This window comes from Trachurus japonicus, chromosome 14 (assembly GCF_045865225.1).
Source record: "Trachurus japonicus isolate A0001 chromosome 14, Traja_1.0".
Lineage (NCBI taxonomy): Eukaryota > Metazoa > Chordata > Actinopteri > Carangiformes > Carangidae > Trachurus > Trachurus japonicus.
The window spans coordinates 2,630,311-2,655,967 of record NC_140920.1 but is presented as its reverse complement, the minus strand read 5'-3'; the positions used below and the strand labels follow the sequence as shown (position 1 = coordinate 2,655,967).

Genomic DNA, 25,657 nt, shown 5'->3' with positions numbered 1-25,657 from the left:
TTTCTCTTTCTTTCTTTCCTTCCTCCTTTTCTCTCTTTCTTCATTTCTCTCCTTTTTCTTTCATTCTTCCTCTTTCTTTCTTTCTTTCTTTCATTCTTTCTTTCCTTCCTTCCTCCTTTTTCTATCTCTTTCTTTCTTTCTTTCCTTCCTCCTTTTTCTCTTTCTTTCTGTCTTTCTCTCTTTTTGCTTTCATTCATTCTTTCTCTCTCCTTCTTTCTCACTCTCTTTCTTTCTTTCCTTCTCTCTCTCCCTCTCTTTTTTCTTTCTTTCTCTCTCTCTTTCTTTCTTTCCTTCTCTCTCTCGCTCTCTTTTTTCTTTCTTTCTTTCTTTCTTTCTTTCCTTCTCTCTCTTTCTTTCTGTCTTTCTCTTGCCCTCTGTTTTCTTTCTCTCTTCTTTTTCCTTCCTTCTCTCTCTTTCTGTCTTTCTCTTTCTTTCTTTCCTTCTCTCTCTTTATTTATTTCTCTTTCTTTCCTTCTTTTTCTCTTTCTTTCTTTCCTTCCTTCCTCCTTTTCTCTCTTTCTTCATTTCTCTCCTTTTTCTTTCATTCCTCCTCTTTCATTCTTTCTTTCTTTCCTCCTTTTTCTATCTCTTTCTTTCTTTCTTTCCTTCCTCCTTTTTCTCTTTCTTTCTTTCTCTCTTTTTTCTTTCTTTCATTCATTCTTTCTCTCTCTTTCTTTCTCGCTCTCTTTCTTTCTTTCCTTCTCTCTCCCGCTCTCTTTTTTCTTTCTTTCCTTCTCTCTCTTTCTTTCTGTCTTTCTCTTGCCCTCTGTTTTCTTTCTCTCTTTTCTTTTTTCCTTCCTTCTCTCTCTTTCTGTCTTTCTCTTTCTTTCTTTCCTTCTCTCTCTCCCTCTCTTTTTTCTTTCTTTCCTTCTCTCTCTCGCTCTCTTTTTTCTTTCTTTCCTTCTCTCTCTTTCTTTCTGTCTTTCTCTTGCCCTCTGTTTTCTTTCTCTCTTTTCTTTTTTCCTTCCTTCTCTCTCTTTCTGTCTTTCTCTTTCTTTCTTTCTTTCTTTCTTTCCTTCTCTCTCTTTATTTCTTTCTCTTTCTTTCTCTTTCTCTCCCTCTCTCTTTCTCTCCCTCCCTCAGTGCGTCAGTATGCAGACATCTGCCTCTTCAGTACTGCCCAGTATAAATGTCCAGTGGCTCAACTCGAGGCAGAGTAAGTCCAACACACACACACACACACACACACACACACACACTCACACACACACACACACACACACACACACACACACCTACAGTCTGTGCAGCAGTGTGACTGACAGACGTGTTGTCGTGTTTCCATAGCGACCAGGTGTCGTCCAGCTCCACCTTCTGTAAGGTCTACACTCTCACCCCGACGCTTGACAAGAACAGAGAGAAGAGAGGACTCGCTCTGGACGGGAAACTCAAGCACGAAGACACCAACCTGGCCTCGTCCACCATGTAACCAACACACACACACACACACACACACACACACACACACATTTTTATGCGGATGACATAATTTTATACTGTATAGACCGAATCTCCTTGTTGTTTACATTCTACTTCCGGGTAGAGAACCAGCACGTAATTTGAATGAGATCAATAGTAACAAACGAGAGTTTAGCTATATATCATATTTTTCAGGCCCTATCACCGTTTAGACAAATCTGAAATGATTGAAGAAACATTACTATTTCTGTGTGTGTGTTTTGTGTTGCTATGTGTTGTATTTATTCAGTTTGGGGGAATCACAGTGTCTAGAAAGCATCAGTGGCTGCAGCTGACAGGGACAGCTAACGGTAGCTAAGCTAACGGCGGTAGCTAAGCTAACACCAGGACGTCAGCTGTTAAAACCCTCCCGTTGTGGGACACGACATGAAACTACTCCAGTTAGCTCAGTCATGTTGGAACTCAGATATCCGCTGGAGAAAATATTTTTTCATGGACCGTTTATTGAGTCACTGAGTTATTAAAGTTAAACAGGTAGCTAACCGTTAGCCCGGCTAATCTATGATAACCATGACTAATTACAAAAACGTGCACACAGAAATAGTAATGTTTGTCCAATCATTGGTTTTATACTGCCCTACAATGGAAGAAAGGGGTAAAACTCCTCAGAGTGCAGTTCTGAGAAAAATGAGTTTAAAGTATTTTTGTTGTCCAGTCAACTGTATTGAACTTAGGATTCTGAAAATTGGTTTTGCTTTTGCGAGTAGTAGTCTATAGCTGTGTAAAAATATTTAACTCAAACTTAACATTTTACCCTTATTTCAGAGTTACCTCTGTCTGTTTGTGCATTGAGGCAAAATATAAGCTGGCCATACAACACAAGAAAGGGGAAACTAACTCCCATTGGTTCTAAAATGGTAGCAGCCTGTTGTACAGTAGGCCTGTTGTGCTTTCTATACACAGAGAGAAAAAGGTGACTCTAGTGACTGTGTTCTCTTGTTGTTTCACCCCAGTTTTTGGGAGTTACTGTGAAAACCACCCACAAATATATCCCAAATAAGATAATGTTGAGTCAAGATATTTATCCACATGACGTAGCAGACCTTAAATGTCCCAAAAATAACAAAATCTAATTTTTGACAAAAAATGAGTTACCCCTTTCTTGCGTTGTAGGCGCAGTATAGACTTTACAAACATCAGATTAGTCTAAACGGTGATATAGTGACATGAAAAAGTAGATATATATAGAGAAACTCTCGTCCGTCACTATTGTTCGAATGCTGGTTTTCTACCAGGAAGTAGTTTCGTCCTATTGCTGCTACTTTAAGTTCCTCGAGTCTGTACAAGTATTGGTGAAACTGTCTTTTGTTATGATGCACCTACCTAACTCTTGGAGCTTGGTTATGGATACGTAGCTGTGTCTCTGGTTGTAGCTGTTTTAAATGGTTGTATTTCCTGTTTCTTGTTCAATGTAGCCTATGTCTTGTATCTTGGCTTGTAACTCGACGGCATTGAAAATCAATCAATGTCTCTGGAGAATAAATAAAGGTTAACAAACACACACACAGATGTGCACAGATGTGTTGGTGCAGTCTCATGACCACAGCTGTTGTTGAGCTGTTGTTGTGTTGTTGTTGTGTTGCAGTGTGAAGGACGTCACCAACAAAGAGGTTCTGGGGATCCTGGTCTCCTACAGAGTCAAAGTGAAGCTGGTGGTCTCACGTGGAGGGTAACACACACACACACACACACACACACACACACACAGATACACACACACGTTCACGCACACACACACACACACTCTCTCTCTCTCCTTCCACTCTGACATCACTTCCTGTCCTCTCGGTGTTTCCTGTACAAACCATGAAAACGTTTGTGGCTGAGCTGAACCAGAACGAAACAACTTCAATGAAAACAGGATTAAAGGACAATTCCGGTGCAAATTCAACTCTGGGCTGTATGTTCCTAACATTTTAGGTCTAAAAAAGAAGGAATCTGAAGATTTTCAGTTTAATGTCTCCTGTTTTGCAGTGGTTGTGTCTGTTCCCGCGTCGCCACGGCACCGATGAATGGGAGCGGATTGAAGTTCTGCTGCTTAGGCTGTTTCCATCCCTCAAAGCCACAGACAGCGTCAGATGGAGACTCAAACATGCACCGAGAAAATCGATTCACATAAGTATCGCAATATATTTTTTGACGATTTTTAAATCAATTCAAAAATCGATTATTCATTATTTTTTTGTGCATTTGTATTTGTTCGCCTTTTTTACATACAGAGAGTCCAGGTTTTGAAACGGGTTTATGTAAGTTCACTTTATAATGGAGTATGTTAATTTATAGGCTCCTACAGTGTCTGTGTGCAGATAAATGTTAAAATGTAGCAGTTTGCCTCAGTCTATATCTCATTTTGTCAGAAAGGTTTCAGAAGCCTGTTTTTTCTATACTCTTTTATTTTTGCCTCTTTTATGCAGTCCAGGCTTTTGAAAAGAGAGTAAACATGTATATTGCTGCTGAATAAATCTTAAAAACTGACTTTTGGGGGAAATATGGTTCCTGGAATAGTCTGTAGACAATCATAATCATTCAACTGTTTCATTGGTGTTAAAAATGCAGACTAAAAATCGAGATAGAATCGCAATTTAAATCGTAGAAGAATCGAATCGGGAGAAAAGCGTATCATCACAGCCCTGACCGAGAAGTTTATTTACTTCAAGCAAGTCAAGAGTTGATATTCCTGTGTTTCTGACACAAACGGGAGCTTCCCACTGCACCTGAACACACCGAGCGTCGACTTGGGTCTCGACTCCGCCAGACTTTGAATTAGATCTAGTTTTACAAACATGTCGGCTTGTTGAAGTAAATAAACTTCTGGCTGCATGTTTGAGTCTCCATCTGACGCTGTCTGCGGCTTTGAGGGATGGAAACAGCCTAAACAGCAGAACTTCAATCCGCTCCCATTCATCATTGCTGCCGTGGCGACGCAGGGACAGACACAACTACCGCAAAACAGGAGACATTAAACTGAAAACCTACAGATTCCTTCTTTTAGACCTAAAATGTTAGGAAAATACAGCCCTGAGGTGAATTTGCACCGGAATTGTCCTTTAATTTCTTTTTAATCATATGGAGTCGGATCGTAATAATTGTCAGATGATTGATTGATTGATTGATTGATTGATTGATTGATTGATTGATTGATTGATAACTGTATAAACTAATCTCTAAGACTCTGGGGTTAAATCGACGCCATCTTGGCTCAGCTCAGTCTCCGGTTTCCTCTTCTTTCTTCTTTCTTCTTCCTCTTCTTTCCTCCTCTTCTTCCTCTTCATCCCCTCTGCGCTGCTGTGTGTTGTAGTTTTGTTGTCGATGTTTTGCCTCCTCCTGCTTTTCATTTCATCTCCCTCTGTGTTTTTGGCTTTTTGTGTCCCCCCCCCCCCCCCTCCCTCCCTCCCTCCCTCCCTCCCTCCTCCAGGATGCTGCGAGGCATGTTGTTGGAGAGGTAAATCTGCCCGACGGCCTCAGCTTTTCACTAAAGTCTCAATCCCACTTTTTTTAGTGTTGTTGTCTGCAAACTGCTTTAAAACTGGTTTGATTCAATTCACTGGATTAAACCAGTTTTAAAACAGGCTTTGGGTGTCTGTTTGTTTGGTTTAAAACTGGTTTGAAAACCAGTTTAAATTGATTGAAAGATAAATGTTGAGCTAAACTGAGTAATTTACAAGACCGGTTTGAACTAGTTCTGTAACTGGAATCTGGTGAAAACCTGGGGTGAATTATTTAAATAAGGATTAAAGGGTTTAAACTGGTTTTCAATTAAAAAAGACCAAGTTTTAACTGGTTTATACCCCTCTGTTATGTTATGTGAAACCACTAATAACTGTATTGATGCAGTTAAATGACTTGAAAACCCAAAGTTTTGTGAAAACAAAGGATTAACATGCGTTTAAAGTGGTTTTAACTGGATTTAAACCAGAGTTAAAACTGATTTGAGTGGAAAAACTGACAAACAAGTCTAAAGTTGTAACAAAACATGAACTAAACATGTTTAAACCAGAGATTAATTTAAAAATCTGGTTTAAACTGTTGCTTTAATGAGAGAGAAACTACTTTTTAAACTTATTTGAAACTTCCTACGTCTTGTGGAGCGCTGACTGTGTGTGTGTCTGTGTGTGTGTTTCAGGGACGTGTCGGTGGAGCTGCCGTTCATCTTAATGCATCCTAAACCCGTGGAGCCGCCGCTGTCGCGCCCACAGTCAGGTCAGTCCTCGCCAACACACCGACGTTATTATAGTTTTACTTTTTTTTTTTAATTAGTTTTTCATTTTTATTTAGTTTTCCAATTTGATTTTTTGTTTCAGTTTAGTTTTCATTAGTTCAAAAAGTGATGGTGAAGCGGTTTTAGTTTAGTTTTTGAGGAAGTGACTAGTTTTTATTTAGCTTTTATTAGCTAGGTCTTAGTTTTAGTTTTAGTTTTTTTTAGGTATTAGGAGGAAGTCCACACTGAGCTGTGGCGTTTTCTTCCTGCAACTTTAACCATCTCTAAAAAAAAAACTAAAACCAAGCTGATTCAGTTCAGTTTTAGTTAGTTTTACATTGTTCATTGTAGTTTTTATTTTGTTTTTTCCATTTTTATTTCAGTCTAGTAAATTATTTTTTCACTGCTAGTTTTAGTTTTAGTCTTAGTTTTAGTTAAAGGGATAGTTCACCCTAGAATGATATTTCGCTCATTATCTACTCACCCTCATGTGGACTAAGGGCTGGGAGAAGTTTCAGAGTCCTCCGTCCCTTCTCTGAGTTACAGGGGGTCTCGGCGTAGCAGTGCATGTCCATATAACGGTTGCAAAGGGACACCGGAGCTCTTCGTAAAAAAACACACACAAAAAAACATCCAAATACCTCCATGATGCTCGTATGTAATGTCCGTCTTGTGCTGAAGCCCCAAATTGCGTAATTGTCCCGAAAAAAATTAAATAAGTCTATATTTTAAGCTTGTTTGTAGCGGAAGCTTCTCGAAGCTCCTCTTCCTGGTCCGTCCAAATCTCGCGTGATTTGCGCCGGCGTCAGTGCGGTTACTGCGAATCACGCGAGATTTGGACGGACCAGGAAGAGGAGCTTCGAGAAGCTTCCGCTACAAACAAGCTTAAAATATAGACTTATTTAATTTTTTTCGGGACAATTACGCAATTTGGGGCTTCAGCACAAGACGGACATTACATACGAGCAGCATGGAGGTATTTGGATGTTTTTTTGTGTGTGTTTTTTTACGAAGAGCTCCGGTGTCCCTTTGCAACCGTTATATGGACATGCACTGCTACGCCGAGACCCCCTGTAACTCAGAGAAGGGACGGTGGACTCTGAAACTTCTTCCAGCCCTTAGTCAACATGAGGGTGAGTAGATAATGAGCGAAATATCATTCTAGGGTGAACTATCCCTTTAACTATAATAACCCTGACACCTTTCATCATTGGGTACTATGGAAACAGACACCATCCCAGTCCACGTTGATCCTTCTTGATATTCTTTAGGTTTACAGGCTGAAGAGGCAGTTTCCATGGAAACAACTATGAGACACGCTAATGTGTGTTTTGTGTGTGTGTGTTTTCCAGCCGTTCCAGAGATGGACCCGCCCATCGACACCAACTTGATAGAGTTCGACACAAAGTGAGTTTCAGATCTCAGACGACTTTCAAAAACAACAAAATGAAGAAAAAAACAACAAAAGTTTATAATAAATTAAGTTTGGACTCGATTCAAACTTTTACATTGATTTTTTTTTGTTTTAGTTTAGTTTTCTTGTCAAAGCTGCTGCAGAAGAATGAAAAGAAGATTTAAATGAACTAAAACTTTAAGGGATAGTTCAACATTTTGGCAAATTGGCCCATTGCCATAATCCCTATAGTCATAGCAGTAGGTTCATTACCTTTAATTGTTGGTGCAAGCTGTTTTTAGAACGGTGGAGCAGAGCCGTGAGCTGCTCAGAGCTACGCTACAGAGGCTAATAATGGGATTTCTTGGTTTCCCTCATCAAACTCATCAAATACACAATCCAACAACTCCACAACGCTCTGGTGGACAAGTTGTGAGCTGCACATTCACCACGCTATGAGATAATAACACAACGTTACCACACAGAGTTGTTTTAGAGGGAAATACAGAGACTGTTGATGAAAAACTGTGAATTTCCCTCTAAAACAACTCTGTGTGGTAACGTTGTGTTATTATCTCATAGCGTGGTGAATGTGCAGCTCACAACTTGTCCACCAGAGCGTTGTGGAGTTGTTGGATTGTGTATTTGATGAGTTTGAAACCAAGAAATCCCATAATGAGCCTCCGTAGCGTAGCTCTGAGCAGCTCACGGCTCTGCTCCGCCGTTCTAAAAACAGCTTGCACCGACAATTAAAGGTAACGAACCTATACTGCTATAATGACTATAGGGATTAATCTGCCAAAATGTCGAACTATCCCTTTAACATCTAAAAACTATAAAATCTTTATTGATACTAACGAAGGTTTTTTTTTCTTCCGTCCGTCTCTCTCAGCAGCATCTCCCAGGACGACGACTTCGTCTTCGAGGACTTCGCCCGCCTGCGGCTCAAAGGCGTCGTGGACGACAAGGACGAGGACTGCTAGGAGCTCGCCATCCCATCATAACGCTCGCTTCAGAAACCCACCACACACACACACACACACACACACAGAGACACACACAGACACACACACACTTCACGTTACATTCCCCGGTGGAGGGGATGGATGGATGGATGGATGGATGGATGGATGGATGAGTGTTAGAGGTCGGTGTTTTCCCTCCTCTCTTCTTGCTTCTTCAGCCATTCGTCTCGTCACATCGTCGCCGCCACCGCAGCAGCCCGTTGTCGTCGCCGCCGCCCGTCGCCGCCATTTTTCGATCAAACACGGTCTTGTACAAACAGGATATATATTTGAAACATAGAAAAAAATAATTCTTCTACGAGTTGAGGTCTGTGTTCAGTGGTGAGCGCCGGTTTTTTTTTGTTTTGTTTTGTTCGTTTTTTTTGTTCGTTTTTTCTTCAAGTAAAATACTGTAGATGCTTTTTACATCATGGCCGCAAAGGGAGGACACACACACACACACACACACACACACACACACATACACACACATATACATACACCAGGGTTCCTACGCAAGTATGGAAAGTATGGAATAATATGGAATTTGATTTTATACATTTCCAGGTCTTGAAAAGTATGGAAAATGGAAACTATTGTATGGAAATATACTTATCTTAATACTTATTCAGTCTTATTCACATTTTGTATGCGCTATTGTAGGCTACCTAGCTACAATCTCCTGGAAATTATTTGGTTACATAGTGGCATACAAATTCAGAATAATGAAAACAAATTAATTGCATAATTTATTAGCATGAAACACATCTATTGGCTCAAATGTCACAAATTATTTGAATTTTTTTACTGAGACACTGCAAAAACTCAAAATCTTTCCAAGAATAGTTGTCTTATTTCTTGTCAAAATGTCTAATTTCTAGTCAAAACTAATCTCTTTCCACTTAAAATAAGACTCATCACCTAAAAATTATCTTGTTTTTAGATAATTTGCACTTGTTTCAAACTAATTTTCACTTGAAATAAGTAGAAAAATGAAAGCAGTGAAAGCAAGATTGTTGTGCTTGTAATAAGAAAGAAAAAACTTGCTCCACTATCAGATTTTTCTACTTATTTCAAGTTAAAATCTGCTTGAAAGAAGTAAAACAAGCTACTTTTTATGTGATGAGTCTTATTTGAAGTATAATGAGATTTGTTTTGACTAGAAATGACATTTTGACTAGAAATAAGACAAATATTCTTGGTAAGATTTTGAGTTTTTTGCAGTGGAAGTCCGGAAATTAGGGTCTGGAAAAGTAAAGATATAAAGTAAAAGTAAAAGTATGGAATTTGGAAATTTAAAATGTGTAGGAACCCTGATACACACACACACAGACATATATACATACACAGCAGTCTTACATAAGCGACTGAAGTTTGATTTCACCAGCATCCATCTCTCTCCCGCTCTCGTCTCGTCTCGTCTCGTCACACCCAGATCTTATTAAGCCCCGCCCCCCTTGGTCCATTTTTGTAAAAAAAAGAAAATTCAAAAAGAGAAAAGAAAAGAAATGATTCGTCTCCTCCTCCTCCTCCTCCTCCTCCTTTTTTCCCCTCCGAGTCATTCCAGCGAGTTTGGTCGAGTCTGGTTTGGTCGTCAGTGTTTTTTCTTTCTGTCGTCACCAAAACCATCAATCAACTTAGAAACTGAAATATTTATGCACATGTTCATATGTAAACTTGCACCTGCAGCAGAGTTCTTCATTTAGGGTTTTTATTTTAAAGGCACACGGCACAAACACAGATGATTTAATATTAAAGGGATAGTTCAACATTTTGGCAAAAGACTCTTGGGACTCGATTCGAACTTTTACGTTGATTTTTTTTTTGTTTTAGTTTAGTTTTCTGGTCCAAGCTGCTGTAGAAGAATGAAAAGAAGATTTAAATGAACTAAAACTTTAAGGGATAGTAGTTCAACATTTTGGCAAAAGAAGGTTTGGGACTCGATTCGAACTTTTACGTTGATTTTTTTTTGTTTTAGTTTAGTTTTCTGGTCAAAGCTGCTGCAGAAGAATGAAAAGAAGATTTAAATTAACTAAAACTTTAAGGGATAGTAGTTCAACATTTTGGCAAATTGTTCCCATTGCCTATATAATCCCTATAGTCATTATAGCAGTGGGTTCGTTACCTTTAATTGTCGGTGCAAGCTGTTTTTAGAACAGCGGAGCAGAGCCGTGAGCTGCTCAGAGCTACGCTACAGAGGCTCATTATGGGATTTCTTGGTTTCAAACTCATCAAACTCATCAAATATACAATCCAATCGGAGACGTTTTTGTTTAAACAAATGTTCCTCGAATAGAGAAGAAACGTCACGTTTGAGAGAAACTCGTTCCACAGTTAGCCTACTCATTATAACAAAGCTTCTTTTTCTAAAGATAATGGAATAATGATGATTATATTTTGATAATTTTGGATAATTACCTAATTTTAAGGCTCATGTTCAAAGGTTATGGATAATAGCGCTTCTTTTTTCAGAGAACAGGATGACACAAGTTTTGAGTACGTTTTCTCTCAGTTTCACAAAAATAATCTTGTCTCTAATGTTCTGACTTGAACTTCGTGTCTTGATAAAAGATTAAATCATCATTAATATTATTATTATTATCATTATTAGTGGAGCAGGTGACACAGTCGTAATGTCGACTAATTCCTGGATAACTTCACTTTCGGTTTAAACAAATGTTCCTCAAATAGAGAAAAAATGTCACGTTTGAGAGAAACTCGTTCCACATTTACTCGTTATAACGAAGCTTCTTTTTCTAAAGATAATGGAATAATGGAATTTGGATAATTACCTAATTTTAAGGCTCATGTTTAAAGGTTATGGATAATGGAGCTTCTTTTTTTTTCAGAGAACAGTTTTGAGTATGTTTTCTCAGTTTCACAAAAATAATCTTGTCTCTAATGTTCCTCAAATAGAGAAAAAATGTCACGTTTGAGACACTCGTTCCACAATTACTCGTTATAACGAAGCTTCTTTTTCTAAAGATGATGGAATAATTATCATTTATATTTTGAGAAATTTGAATTTGGCTCATGTTTTGAGGTTATGGATAAAGGAGCTTCTTGTTTTCAGGAGTTTTTTTATTCCATTTTCTCAGTTTCACCAAAAAAAAATATCTCCATGATGTTTTGACTTGAGCTTCGTCTCTTGATAAAAGATGAAATCAAAGTGGATTTCTTAAAATTCATCATTAATAATAATAATATTATTATTATTATTATTATTATTATTATTATTATTAGTGGAGCAGGTGGCACAGTCGTTAATTCCTGCATCACTTCACTTTGGGTTTAAAGGTTTCTGTTGATGGAAAGAAAAACATGGCGACACCAGACGACGACGACCTGTCGACTCAGCAGCTCCTCCTCTTCCTCTTCCTCTTCCTCCTCTTCCTCTTCCTCTTCCTCGTCCTCCTCGTCTTCCTCCTCCTCTTCCTCCTCCTCTTCTCTTCCTCCTCCTCCTCCTCCTCCTCGTCCTCGTTCGAGGGGAAATACTGAGGTTGTGTTTGGTTTATTATCGTTTCCATCACGTCGTCGTCGCGTTCACACGGTAACCTGCTCTGTGCCTTCTCCAGCTCACTGTTGCCATGACAATTGCCAGAATTTGTGATTTTTATTTTTATTTTTTTCATTGTTTTTTGTTTTTTGTTCGTTGCTCGGCACTAAATCACAGGAAACAAACTAAAAGACGAGTAATGACTCAGTGACTTGTGTCAAAATGACTTTTCAAAATGTGTTAGAAGGAAAAAGAAAAAAAACACAGATTACCTGATTTTAAATGAATAAATGAACTTTATTCTTGTAAATCTGTAACTTCCTGTCTGGTAAATTTTGGGAAAAAACTATTTCTTCATTCCTAAAATTACAGTTTCTTTGAATAATGTGATGATTTTATTCTTAAAAAAAAGAAAAAAACACTTTTTGTTAACATTCACCGTTGTTTATTATTGAAACATTAAAACCGTTTAATCCAGCTACAATGTGTAAATTGAAGTTAAAGTACTGTTTTGCCTTATTAAGCTATATCATCTGCTATTTTGCTCATTAAATGTATTATTTTTTCAAATAATTATTTTGTCTCATGATTTGACTGATAAATGTATTCTTGGTAAATATTTTTGTCATGTTATTATATTAATATTTGATGCACAAAGTCACTGTAGAAACAAGAAAATGACCAAATTTTTAAAAAGAAATTATTTGTGCCATGATAAAACTCCTCCGCCAAAAAAGAAAAAAAAGAAAAACCAAAACGAGATGTGACTGAAATAAACCAATCAGCTCCAGTGTTTCCCTCCAGATCCACATGGCCACGCCCCCTTCGCCCTCTGGCCCCGCCCCCTCCTCCAACCGCCATCCCTGTTTCATTTCATTATAATTGTCTTGGTCAAACTCGGACCGGATGTGAAGGACTTAAAGCAGCTCGGGTTTCCTCCGTCTCCTCTCTACGTTCACTTTCTTTACAACGTTTCTACGTCATCATCGTCAAACTCTTTAAAGGGATACTCCAACTTGTTTTTCCCCCGTGTCTTGCCTCACTCCCGAGTCCATGACCAGCAGATAGACACCATCCTTTCCACTGTGCGTGCAGTAACAAGGGAGATAGAGCCGTATCGCCCGTAATTAGCTTAGCTCAAACGCTGGAAGTGTATGGGTAATGTTAGCCTGCCTCCACCTAAAGTCGCTAATTAGCTTAGCTCAAATGCTGGAAGTGTATGGGTAATGTTAGCCTGCCTCCACCTAAAGTCGCTAATTAGCTTAGCTCAAACACTGGAAGTGTATGGGTAGTGTTAGCCTGCCTCCACCTAAAGTCGCTAATTAGCTTAGCTCAAACACTGGAAGTGTATGGGTAGTGTTAGCCTGCCTCCACCTAAAGTCATCAGAGAAACTCTTCAGCAACTCTAAACGGAAACCGGCGGGCCGATCTTCGTCTCAGAGCTGACAAAACTCTCCGGTAAGGCATCTTGAGCAGTCAAATGCCGCTAACGGGACGAGATCGGTCAAAACGGAGGGTTCAAGCAAAGACGCTTTATTTTGGTTCAAGCTAGCTACATCGAGGGTAGGTTAGCTTCCTATTTCAGAGTAAAAGCACAAATTCTATCGTCATGGTTTTCTGTATGTAAAGGGCAACGGGTGTTTTATTTTGTGAAAGTAACCGGAAGTGCGTTGGTCACAACGGCTAGCTTGAGTAGCGCCGAATTCGTCCAAACAAAATTGTAAACAGCTGGTATTTAGACAAATTAACGACACACTGCTGATCTAAACGGCTACTTTCTCACCTAAACATGTTTGAAATGTGGATAAAGTGATATATTTACAGAGTTTAGAGCTAAAATGAAATCAGCTTCTGACTGCTGATTTCAGCATGGGTAGGAGGCAGGCTAACACTACCCATACACTTCCAGTGTTTGAGCTAAGCTAATTAGCGACTTTAGGTGGAGGCAGGCTAACACTACCCATACACTTCCAGTGTTTGAGCTAAGCTAATTACGGGCGATGTGGCTCTATCTCCCTTGTTACTTCACGCACAGTCGAAAGGATGGTGTCCATCTGCTGGTCATGGACTCGGGAGTGAGGCAAGACACGAAAAAAAAAAGTTGGCGTATCCCTTTAACATTTTTTTGTTTTATTTGTTTTGTTTTTTCCCCCCCTCTCTCTCTCTCAATAAGATATATAATAAAACAAACTGCACAGATGACATTTCAGACAACACAGGAGCACTGCACTTTTCATTGGACAAACAAACCCACAGAACTGCAGACGACGTTATTTTGTTTTTTAAGTTTATTTCAGGAAACAAAGAATGTTGATCTGTTTTTGTTTTATTTTATTTTATTTTATTTTATTTTATTTGTTTGTTTGTTTTCTTATCGATGCTTGGCCAATTTGAAAACTAGCTTCTTGTTGTTTTCGAAGTTCATTAATGTCGACTTGCTTCAAGCAAAAAAAAAACCCATGTTGATGATTTTATTTTAGTTTTTATTTGAAACTGCCAAATTCCTGCCTCCTTCACTCAGTCAGTTTATTGAAGGGATGAAGAAACGACGAAGAATAAGAAGAAAAACCAACATGGAGCATGTTTTTGATTTTTTTTTTTTTTTAATTTAGATTTATTTTATTAATTTTTTTTCTCCAAGCAGTGCTGTGAATCGTACGAGCTGTGATTCTGTCCTTATTTTGTCGTGCATATGTGGGGTAACTTTGCTATAAGTGTGAAAATATTTTTGACAAGTGCCACGCCCCGGCCTGTGCGATGCTTTTACCATAATGTCTATAAAACAGGAGGTGAATTCTGCTGGTGGGACGAACACCACAAAAGATAGAATTACAACTATAATGCTTCTGATTATTATTATTATTATTATTATTATTATGGTGACTATAATTATTATTATTATTATTATTACTTATACTGTATCATCATTTGCGACCATGATTATTCTCATAATCATTTAAGAGTCTATTGTTTTGCCATGTATTTTTTATTTTGAGATTTCTATTTTAGTTTTCTTTTTATTATTAAAGGTAAAATGAACTAACAGACCCGACTGCTGTCTGATCACTGTCTACAACTATTACATTTTAATTTAATTCTTCACTCAGGTTGAATGAATGTAGATTTTTCAGTAGTTTTTTAAAAATTATTATTATTTTTTAATCATTTTGAGCCTTTAAATGACAATATACATACATATTACAACAGGAAAAAAATGTTTCTATCTACACATCACACAAATTTTAATAAAAAATATTTTTCCAATACTTACATGTTAATTGAATTTTTAGAAACGTGTGACTTTTACTAAACAACACTTATACAAATATTTTAGTTTTGCCTTCCCTACAGGTTCCTGTGAAGGGCTCTTATTTTGAAGAAGAAGGACTCTTATTTTGAAAAAGAGCTTTTTTATCAGCTCAGTTATTAAATTTGTTTTGAAAATGACCAAGAAGAGCATAGTGTGTGTTCATTGCAGGGTTAGGTTCACCAATCCCACAATTTTTTAAAATATGAACTTCTCACGTTTTGTCACAAAATCAGAAATAAGCATGTAATTTACATAGAATTTTATTTTGTCCTAAAAATTACAACTTAATGACAGATAATCTTGTAAACCAGCTGATTCCTCTCAATGGTTTTCTTTAAATGTTATTTTATTCTTCTTCTGTCATATTATGGACATAAGTTATTGGGAAAATCATTAAAGAGAATTTAAATGGGAAAATGCCAAATGTTTCCTCGGCACATGGATCGACTTGTTGAATAAAATGATAGATCATAGATGACCGATTAATTAGGTCATGATGTTTTTAATAAAAAGTATTTTTACTTTATTTTTACATGTTAATTGAATTTTTAGAAACGTGTGACTTTTACTTCACAACACTTATACAAATATATTTTAGTTTTGCCTTCCCTACAGGTTCCTGTGAAGGACTCTTATTTTGAAGAAGAGCTTTTTTATCAGCTCACTTAATTACATTTGTTATGAAAATTACCAAGAGCATAGTGTGTGTTCATTGCAGGGAAGGTTCACCAATATTATATATTATATTAACTTCTCACATTTTGTCACAAAATCAGAAATATGTAGCTATGTAATTTACATAGAATTTTATTTTGTCCTAAAATTACAACTTAATGATAGATAATCTTGTAAACCAGCTGATTCCTCTCAATGGTTTTCTTTAAATATTATTTTATTCTAAATGCCAAATGTTTCCCCGGCTTGTTGAATAAAACGATAGATCATAGATGACCGATTAATTAGGTCATTATGTTTTTAAACAATTTGAGAACTTAAGTTTCAATTCAGTCACATTAAAGAAGCTGATTAATTATATAAATAGATTAATAAGATATTAGACATTTTTTGCTTCAAATATCAAAGAATCATCAAAATAACGGACAAAGTGTTCGAAAAATGGACCCAAACCTTTATTTTGAAGGATTTGTCAGTATTGTGCTGTGACCATCAAAGACACAAAAAACTAATAGACAAAACAACCATGGCGACACTTTTACACACACACACACACACACACACACACATATACAGACACACACACATATACAGACACACACACGGCTGGTTTTTATTTTATTTTAATGCAGTTTAATGTAAATCACACGCAGCAGGTTTTTCCTCTGACTAGAACGTGAAAACTAAAAACTGATTTAACCATTTCTAGCGACAAGTGGGAGGAGTCAGTCAGTCTTTTACTGTTAAAGGGATAGTAGCATTTTTTTTTAAAAGTGGGGTTGTATGATCTACAAATAGCCCCTAAGTACTTTAATTGCAGTAGAAGACTCTCTGCACTCCTCCCGTTAGCAACGCCAGCCCATAATAGCCCTGCCCAGAGATTTACAACATACATTGTTGTGAACAGACCCAAAGAAACGGCCTATTTTCACGGCCTAAAAGAGGTTTTACCTGAAAAAAAATACACAGTTCCATTGTTCGCTATAATATAATTTTTTCCAGAAATGAAATGAACCTTTTCTCTCGGTGACACCTGCTGGTCACTAGGCAACATGAACATTTAAATCAATGTGAAGGAAACTACAGCTACAACTTTTCGTCATTTATACTCATTATTAAAATGAAATCCAATCAATATGTGTCACTGAAAAAGTACATTTAATAAAGAAAGTGTCTTTATTTATGTTAAATTAAACAGAAGTCTTAGTTTTCCTGGATGAATAAAAGTGTAAATTAAACAAGTTAATGTTGATCATTGTGTCTCTGTAGATGCTTCAGCCTTTTTGTCTATTTTCATTAAATACATTTCTCCTTGTTGATTTTACTTTTTGTCTTTTTTAACACAGTTTTTATTTGGACCGAACCAACTCACGTATCCCTCCGCCCAGGGTTAGCGCCCGCCGATCAGCAGTTGGTTAGGTCCAAATAAAAACTGTGTTTTTCCTGCACTTTGAGGGGCTGGAAAAAATTATATTATAGCCAACAATGGAACTTTTTCACGTAAAACCTCTTTTAGGCTGTGAAAATAGGCCGTTTCTTTGGGTCTGTTCACAACACTGTATGTTGTAAATCTCTGGGCAGGGCTATTATGGGCTGGCGTTGCTAACGGGAGGAGTGCAGAGAGTCTTCTACTGCAATTAAAGTACTTAGGGGCTATTTGGAGATCATACAACCCCACTTTAAAAAAAAAAATGCTACTATCCCTTTAAACTGTGTGGGGGTTTGTTTAGTTTTTTTTGTTTTTTTCAGGATGTTGAAAAAGGTTATTCTAAAAACAGTCGTCTTCCTCTTCGTCTTCACCGGCGCCGTCATAGAGCGTCGTAGTCGTCCTCGTCCTCGTGCTTCCTCTTCAGCGACTCGCTGCCCGTGCTCTGCGACACCATGTTGGTGGTGATGAGGATGTTCTTGGAGCCGATCAGCGACGGGTTGATGAGGACGTTGGACACGTTGGCCGGCGTGGACGGCGTCGCTGTCGGGACGAGAAAAAAAACAAAAAACAGAGAAGGTTTGGGACTCGATTCGAACTTTTACGTTGATTTTTTTTTGTTTTTAGTTTAGTTTTCTTGTCAAAGCTGCTGCAGAAGAATGAAAAGAAGATTTAAATTAACTAAAACTTAGAGGGATAGTTCAATATTTTTGGCAAATTGGCCCATTGCTATAATCCCTATAGTCATAGCAGTAGGTTTGTTACCTTTAATTGTCGGTGCAAGCTGCTCAGAGCTACGCTACGGAGACTCATTATGGGATTTCTTGGTTTCTTAGACTTTTTTTTTTTAGACTTTTATTTATTTGCACATAAAAAATAAAACAAGGTGAGGTCTGAAACCCGAAAGGCTTAGCCTATAACATGACCTCACCTTGATCTAACATCTTAATAATTGAAGCACAGTAAAGAAATAATAATCACATACCTTGTGCAAGGTATAGAAATAATAAAATTTAAAAAAGATGAAAAAAACAGGGAAGATGTTGGTAGTAAAAATACAAGTAGTAATAACGATAACAGCACTAAGTAAATAAACAAAAAGAGGTGAGGATACATAATCCAACAACTCCACAACGCTCTGGTGGACAAGTTGTGAGCTGCACATTCACCACGCTATGAGATAATAACACAACGTTACCACACAGAGTTGTTTTAGAGGGAAATACAGAGACTGATGATGAAAAACTGTCCCTGAAGGCAACGTGCATCAGCGGTTTTGCATGAATTTCCCTCTAAAACAACTCTGTGTGGTAACGTTGTGTTATTATCTCATAGCGTGGTGAATGTGCAGCTCACAACTTGTCCACCAGAGCGTTGTGGAGTTGTTGGATTGTGTATTTGATGAGTTTGATGAGGAAAAAACCAAGAAATCCCATAATGAGCCTCCGTAGCGTAGCTCTGAACAGCTCACGGCTCTGCTCTGCCGTTCTAAAAGTAGCTTTTACCAATAATGGGCCAATTTGCCAAAATGTTGAACTATCCCTTTAACAGGTTTATAACTGATCAGAGGTCCTGTCTGTGAGAAAGAGACTGAACTGAAGCAGACTGAAATGAACCTTTTCTCTCGGTGACACCTGCTGGTCACTAGGCAACATGAACATTTAAATCAATGTGAAGGAAACTACAGCTACAACTTTTAGCCATTTACAGTAATTAAAGATCAAATCCAATCAATGTGTCACTGAAAAAGTATATTTTATAAAGAAAGTGTATTTATTTATGTTAAATTAAACAGAAGTCTTAGTTTTCCTGGATGAATCCAGTGTAAATTAAACGAGTTGATGTTGATCAGTGTGTCTCTGCAGATGCTTCAACCTTATTTGTCTATTTTCATTAAATACATTTTTCCTATCATTGATTTTACTTTTTTTTTTCTTTTTTTTATCAGGGTTCTTACACATCTGACATTACAAAACTCCCATACTTTTTCCAGACCCTAATTACCAAACTACTCTGTAAAAAAAAAATTAAAAAAAATCTAATAATTTGTGACATTTGAGTTTTTAGATGTGCATCATGAAAATAAATTATGCAATAAATCTTTTGTTTTCCTTATTCTGAATTTGTGCGCCACTATGTCAACTAACAATTTCCAGGAGATTGTAGCTCGGTATAATAGCGCAAAATAATTAACCCAAATAACTTCAGATCAGACCAAACCCAGATATATAGATAAGTAGATTTCCATATGATAGTTTCCATTTTCCATTTCCTTTCCCATACTTGCCTAGGAACCCTGTTTTATATAAACGTAAACTTAAAGGGAAACTTTGTTTTTTTTTCTAGCGTGGTGAGATTTGGACACAGATCACAGCAAACAGCGACCTCCAGCTAAAGGTAGAGACTATTACGTTCATTTCTCCTTTCTAGTTTGTTGTCAGACACTCATTGTAACTATTTGAGACAATGAAAACAGGGCCCGGCCCAGGTTGGAAAAAAACGAAGTTTCCCTTTAACAACTGACAAGGTGTTTCTGATTCTGATAAACCATCAGTTGAGAGTCTTACTGGTCTTGGTGGTGGTGGTCTGAGAGGGAGGGGGGATCTGCACCGTGAACCTCTGACCCGTCAGAGACACCGGGGCTCCGACTTTAGACGAGACGGACTGGACAGAAGGAGTTCCTGCAGAGGAGGAAACACACACACACACACACGGTCACACGGGTCGAATTATTCTCAACAAAACTGTGAGAAAACAAGAAAAGAACAAGAATCTTGATTATAATTGTACGAGATACAACTAAAATTTTGTTTAGCAGCAATCTCTCATAGCAGCAGCCAGATAAAATATAATAAATAACTGTATTAAAAAAATAGAATCAAAACGTACAAGAAGAAAAGCAGTGATGAAGAAAATGAAAAAATAAAGGGAGAGGGAGGAAAGGCAGAGAAAGAAACCAGTTGGTGGGAAAGAAAGAAACACTGACCGAGTGTCGGCGTGGACGGTCGACTGGACACGGCGCCGACACTGAGACGCGGCACTGAAATCCTGCCAGCGGACGAAGACACCTGGAAAAAATAACAATAAAAGAACAGGTGTGAGAATTAAACGAGGGGAACAGGTATTTGTTTCTTGTTTTTCTAATTCAATTCAATAAAACTTTATTTATCCCCTGATAACTAACTGAGAAAAACAGCTTTTTGTGTTTTTCATTGTCAGGTTTAAGCATCAAATTATGAATAACTACCAAGTCTATAATTGATTATATAAAGGTGGACTGAATTAAATGTATTCTGTAGTTTCTTTTTCTGACCAATTTTGACCGTTTTTATGGCAGATACGGCACTTTGCCTTGGTTTTACTCCAATGGAAATAGAGAGTAAATTATAGGATGTAGGGAGTACAGTTACTCTTTGCAGATGCTGCACGTTGCCTTGGTTTCAAAGTGTTTTTTTGGATGGACAGACAGCAAAATAAAAAGCCCAATAACTCTGGAAATTTTAGCAGTACCAATATCAAGTTCTACCAGATTGAAGAGAATATGCTAGGGCTGCACGATTATGGCCAAAATGATAATCACGATTATTTTTATCAATATTGAAATCACGATTATACATTATGTTAGATAAAACATGTTTTTATCGCACTTTCTATTTGAAACAAACAACAGCCTATGTGAACAAGGCTTTCAGTTCAAAATGAAACGTAAAATAAAAATAAATAGCCTAATAAAATAACATTTACCCAAGACAAAGGGCTATAGCGAAAAATAAATGCCATTGCAGAGTGCAGAGGTGTCATTCTGTACAGTAGCCTACAGATACTTGTGTAAAAAACAAAAAAATAAAAAATAAATCTGGTAGAAGTAGCTGCTGATTCAACTCGATTCTTTACTCAAATAAAAGAGTCTGTCCAGCATGGCCCAAAGCACAGCACGGACGGTTCAGCAGCAATTTGGAACGAATTAAAAACATTTAATTAACAGACTATAGTGTTGATATGCAGCACAGCCCGTTTTTTAATGTGTTAATATCGCAACGATCATCTTAATTTAATCGTGGCAGCCAAAATCGTGATCGCGATTAAAGTTCGATTCATTGTGCAGCCCTAGAATACGCCTCTACACGTGTGATTGGTCGGCGAGTACCTTCTTCTGTATGGACTTGAGTCTGTAGTTGGGCGCCGTGAGGCAGTAGCGGTCCGGGGGCAGTCGAGGTCCGGTGTACGGTTTGATCAGAGGAAGAGGAGTCTGGTTCTTCTGCCTCGCCACCTCCAGCAGGAACTGGAACCACAGCACCGACCAATCAGCACAGACGACGACAACAACAACAAGAACAAGAACAACACAATGTGGGAGGGAACTCACGTCTCGCGGTGGCGGCGAGGTGAACGACTGGTCCATGCGACACTGGATCGCCAGTTTGATGTCGTCTGCGTCCACGTTGGACTTCTTGGCGTGCGTGGCGTAAATCTTAGCGTCTTCGATTATAGTTGTGACGTATCCTGCACAGAAGAGACACACAACAGCTGAGCAACAATGTCATGTGGTGTGACGTTGACAATTGTGACAAGAAAACAGCTTTGTTAGTGATAAATTGTGAAAATATCCATAGAACACAAGGAAAATAGAACTAGCAAGAGTCTCAATAATTGTGTTAGAGTTATTACAAGGTTTAACAGAATTATTCTAAAATATCTTGAAAGATTGAGGAGTGATGTCCTCCTTTGCATGATGATTTTGAAAAATAATCCAAAATATAGTGAATTTTCACGAGGAAATGTTAAATATCAAATCAGTCATGATTAAAATGTATGATGAAGTCAGTTAGAAAAGAAAAAAGTACCCCATTTTCATTTTATATAACATAGATTTCATGTCACACCGTATGACAATTTTAGGCAGTGATACAGCAAATTGATGAAAAAATGGTTATTATGATGCAAAATCTTCAAGAACACATAGATATGTGTAAAGTTAAGAGTCATAACAACACAAAAAAGTAATTTTCAGGGATAATATTTGAAGTTTTTAAAAAAACTTTTTTTCTGGCTTTTATGTCACATACCCATATATATACAGTATATATATATATATATATACACTATAATTAACTTTAACTAAAATGTGACTAAAATAAATTAGAATATCATGGAAAAGTATATTATGTCTAAAAGCCCTAAGCATTGGGTTCATACAGATGGAGATAGTTTTCCATATTAAAAATGCTTTTTTGTAATATAGGCTACACATTTTTTGAGATACTGAATTTTAGGTCTTCATTAACCATAATCATTAGAAATAAAACAAATTCAATTAAAAAAAAAGACATGAAATGTTTCATTCTGGGTGTAATGGAGCTATATAATGTATTAGTTTCATATTTTGAAGTGAATTACTGACATTAATAAACTTTTCCATGATTGAGATGCACCTGTATGCGAGTAAAATAACGAAATAACGATATTTGTGTAAGACTGTGACTTCCTACCTGGTAAAGTTACACTATTTCTTTTTTCCTAAAATTACGGCTTCTTGTAATAAGAGACTTCAATGTGAGTTTTAAACATCTACTGTTCATTTTTGAAACATTACAACCCTTTTGAATCAACATGATGAATTAAACACAATCTAATCTAATCCATTTTAACTTCTTAACTTCTAAAACAACAAAATAGCAAATGCACATTCAAAACACTGTGCAAAACACATATTATATCAATTTATTGCAAGCTTTCAGTCATTGTGACCTTCTCAACTTCTAAAGTCAAGAAGCATCGACGGGTCTGTCGCTTCTTTTGTGTCTCTAGAAACACTTCTGTTGTGCTGTGAGTTTTTGCAGAGCATAAATTGTAACATCTTCGTGTCTTTGCACGACGTGTTTTCTGAAGTTGTGGTGAGCTGAACCCTCGGGGCCACCGTACTTCCAGCAGGGTTGTTGCTGACTTACTGTAGGTGAACTCCAGCATCTGGTTGATGACTCTGGGTTCGTACTCTGTGATCCCCATGTCCTTCAGGATCTGGATCATCACCTGCAAACCACAGTCACAGGATGAAGAATCAACATGACAAACACAGATGAGATGTTAGCTAGTTAGTTAGTTATTATTAGAGCAATGAGGAGCTGGCCACGGGGCAATTGTGCAAAAATAATAAAATACATTTGGCCAATTAGCTAACACACAATACAGAAATGCCGACTCTAGATCACATAACCGCCTGAAACCACCTCAGACTGTTTACAACCAATGAGCTAACTATATGTCGACTACATGTTTTCAAAGTCTTGGTCTTGTCTCGGTCGAGCTGGACTCTGGATTTCTTCTCAAGACCACAAATGTCTCTCTGTCACTCATTCACTTTGGTTTATGTAATATAATTCAATAACTTTGGGATAAATAAAAATGTCCTACAAAAGTATCTGCATGTGTGTAAGTAACCATCTGAAAACCTTGGTAGCACCAGTGTCGACAGCTAGAGGAAACTTACTCTGTTCAATCTAAACTTTGTTTACATTAAATATGGTTTACATTTTACATAAAATGTTATACTGTATACGATTTTATGTAAAATGTATAATACAAAACTCAATTTTGGCTGAGGAATAATGTAAATATCAATCCACATGATTATTATATGCACTGGTAGTGAATACAGTAACTTTATGGTCTTGAAAATGGTCTCGTATTGGTTTGGTCTTGGTTTGCTCTGGTCTTGGTCTTGATCTAAACTTTGTTTCAATTAAATATGGTTTAGATTTGATATAAAATGGTACACAAAACTCAATTTTAGCTGAGGAATAATGTAAGTATCAATCCACATGATTATTATGCCTACTGGTAAGTACTCAATACAGTGATGGTCATGGTCTCGGTTTGCTCTGGTCTTAGTCTTTATCTAAACTTTGTTTCAATTACATATGGTTCAGATTTTATATAAAATTCTATAACATTATTTTCATCTGGGGAATAATGTAAATATCAAGCCACATGATTATTATGCGTACTGGTAGGCTAGTGAATACAGTAACTTAATGGTCTTGAAAATGGTCTCGTATTGGTTTGGTCTTGGTTTGCTCTGGTCTCTGTCGTGATCTAAACTTTGTTTCAATTAAATATGGTTTAGATTTCATGTAAAATTCTATAATATTCTTTTCATCTGGGGAATAATGTAAATATCAATCCATATGATTATTATGAGTACTGGTACTGAATACGCTAAGTTACAGTAATGGTCTGGTAAACGGTCTGGTATTGCTCTGGTCTTGGTCGGGTTAGCTGGTCTTGACTAAAACACTTAATCTTAACTTAATCTATAGTTAATTAATGTGTTGTGGCTCTATTTTCAGAAACCCTCCACCCTCTGGTGTCCAGATGTGGAGCGGTGGTTGCATCCATCTCTGCAGCAGCTGGCGGACAGTCAGGCAGCGTGAACGATGCGCCGCTGTCATGTCAACACGGAGCTAAACTGGAGCTAATAGAGACCGAGCCGATGTCAGAGAGTTGTTCCTTATAAACAACTCGTTCAGTGTCCAGCTGTGTTTTATATAACGACTTCAAAACCGACCTCTAATCCTCCATAATCAACCAATCAATCAGCAATAACAACAACAGCAGCAGCAGCAGCCTGACATGCTAACGCGCTAGCCGGTTTCCTACTGTAGTGAACGGCGCTTCGATGCTAACGTTAGCAGCTAGGCTAACAGCCGTTGGCGGCTACGAGATAAACCTGCAGCTTCCTCCGTTTCTGGCGATAAACTGTGGGGTTTTTAGACAAATCGCGACCAGGTGTAATTTTAGTTTTAGTTTTTAACGACACACAGCCGCCCACCTGACCGCGGTAACGGCGTTTACCTGAGCGTCTTTCGGGATGGTTTTGGGAGCAGACATCTTAACACTGATCTCCAGTTCCCACAGCGCCGCCGCCGCCGCCGCCTCTCGGCTTCTGCTTCTTCTGCTTCTGCTGCAGCAACTCCCGCGCAAACCGTTAGCGACGCCCGCTGGTCAGGGAGAGTATGGTCCAACTCTCGCGAGATTTACCACATACAATACATACCATACATGCCCATACAGCTGATAGCAACAAAAAAAGGCATTTATCTGCTTTTGCAAATGAACTTTTCATATGTTTTTTTGTATTTTTTTGTATTTAATTTTTTTTTTATGTTCTTTGCTACTACCTGAGACAGACTGTCAAAATACATTTCGTCGTAAATGCAATGAATGACAATAAACATACATTTAAACCATAGACTGTCATTCATTGCATTTACAACGAAATTTTATTTTGACAGTCTGTCTCAGGTAGTAGCAAAGAACATTAAAATAAATAAATAAATAAAAAATACAAAAAAACATATGAAGAGTTCATTTGCAAAAGCAGATAAATGCCATTTTGAAAAAAATGAGCTGATGCTTTTGAATTATTCTTTACATAGTGTTGTTTTCAATAAAGCTTTATTTTTTTGAGTTACATCTGTTTTTGTACATCTCATCTGCTTGGTCAAAGCCACTCATCTTTGGTTTGACTGATATCACCTGGTGTAAATAATAATTAAAAATGTGCAAATATGTTTTTTTTTTTAAAACAGAGTTATCTGCTTTTGCAAACGAACTCTTCATATATAAGTGCAAGGAAACAATATACAGTAAAAGCAATATCAACCCAAGCAGGTCATG

General features: G+C 37.5%; 2 protein-coding genes and 1 long non-coding RNA gene across 6 annotated transcripts in view; 2 read left to right on the top strand and 1 right to left on the bottom strand.

The window, feature by feature from the left end:
• Positions 1-8,362, top strand: part of LOC146974015 (arrestin red cell) — a 36,832-nt gene extending 28,470 nt beyond the window's left edge. Inside the window, exons 11-17 of one of the 4 annotated variants that reach the window (XM_085797053.1) lie at positions 1,084-1,156; positions 1,288-1,425; positions 3,065-3,148; positions 4,895-4,921; positions 5,603-5,679; positions 7,030-7,084; positions 7,966-8,194. In XM_085797053.1, the coding sequence (XP_085653179.1) occupies positions 1,084-1,156; positions 1,288-1,425; positions 3,065-3,148; positions 4,895-4,921; positions 5,603-5,679; positions 7,030-7,084; positions 7,966-8,053 (542 nt within the window). In that variant the 3' untranslated portion in view covers positions 8,054-8,194. Of the gene's footprint in view, positions 1-1,083; positions 1,157-1,287; positions 1,426-3,064; positions 3,149-4,894; positions 4,922-5,602; positions 5,680-7,029; positions 7,085-7,962 lie in introns of all 4 variants that reach the window. The other 3 variants (XM_085797052.1, XM_085797054.1, XM_085797055.1) reach the window with 3 other exon arrangements.
• LOC146974014 (uncharacterized) overlaps positions 1-14,617 on the top strand; it is a 189,253-nt gene extending 174,636 nt beyond the window's left edge. Inside the window, exon 2 of the long non-coding RNA XR_015037584.1 lies at positions 13,164-14,617. This is a non-coding gene — a long non-coding RNA (uncharacterized LOC146974014). The remainder of the gene's footprint in view (positions 1-13,163) is intronic.
• Positions 14,618-17,253: 2,636 nt separating this feature from the next.
• On the bottom strand, positions 17,254-24,873 carry taf9 (TAF9 RNA polymerase II, TATA box binding protein (TBP)-associated factor). The gene is made up of 7 exons (XM_085796994.1): positions 24,833-24,873; positions 22,930-23,011; positions 21,348-21,484; positions 21,129-21,263; positions 19,968-20,049; positions 19,549-19,662; positions 17,254-17,524 (listed from the first exon to the last, which is right to left on the bottom strand). Exons 1-7 carry the CDS (start codon positions 24,866-24,868, stop codon positions 17,364-17,366), a joined length of 747 nt encoding a protein of 248 aa, XP_085653120.1. The 5' UTR covers positions 24,869-24,873; the 3' UTR covers positions 17,254-17,363.
• Between the last annotated feature and the right edge of the window lie 784 nt (positions 24,874-25,657).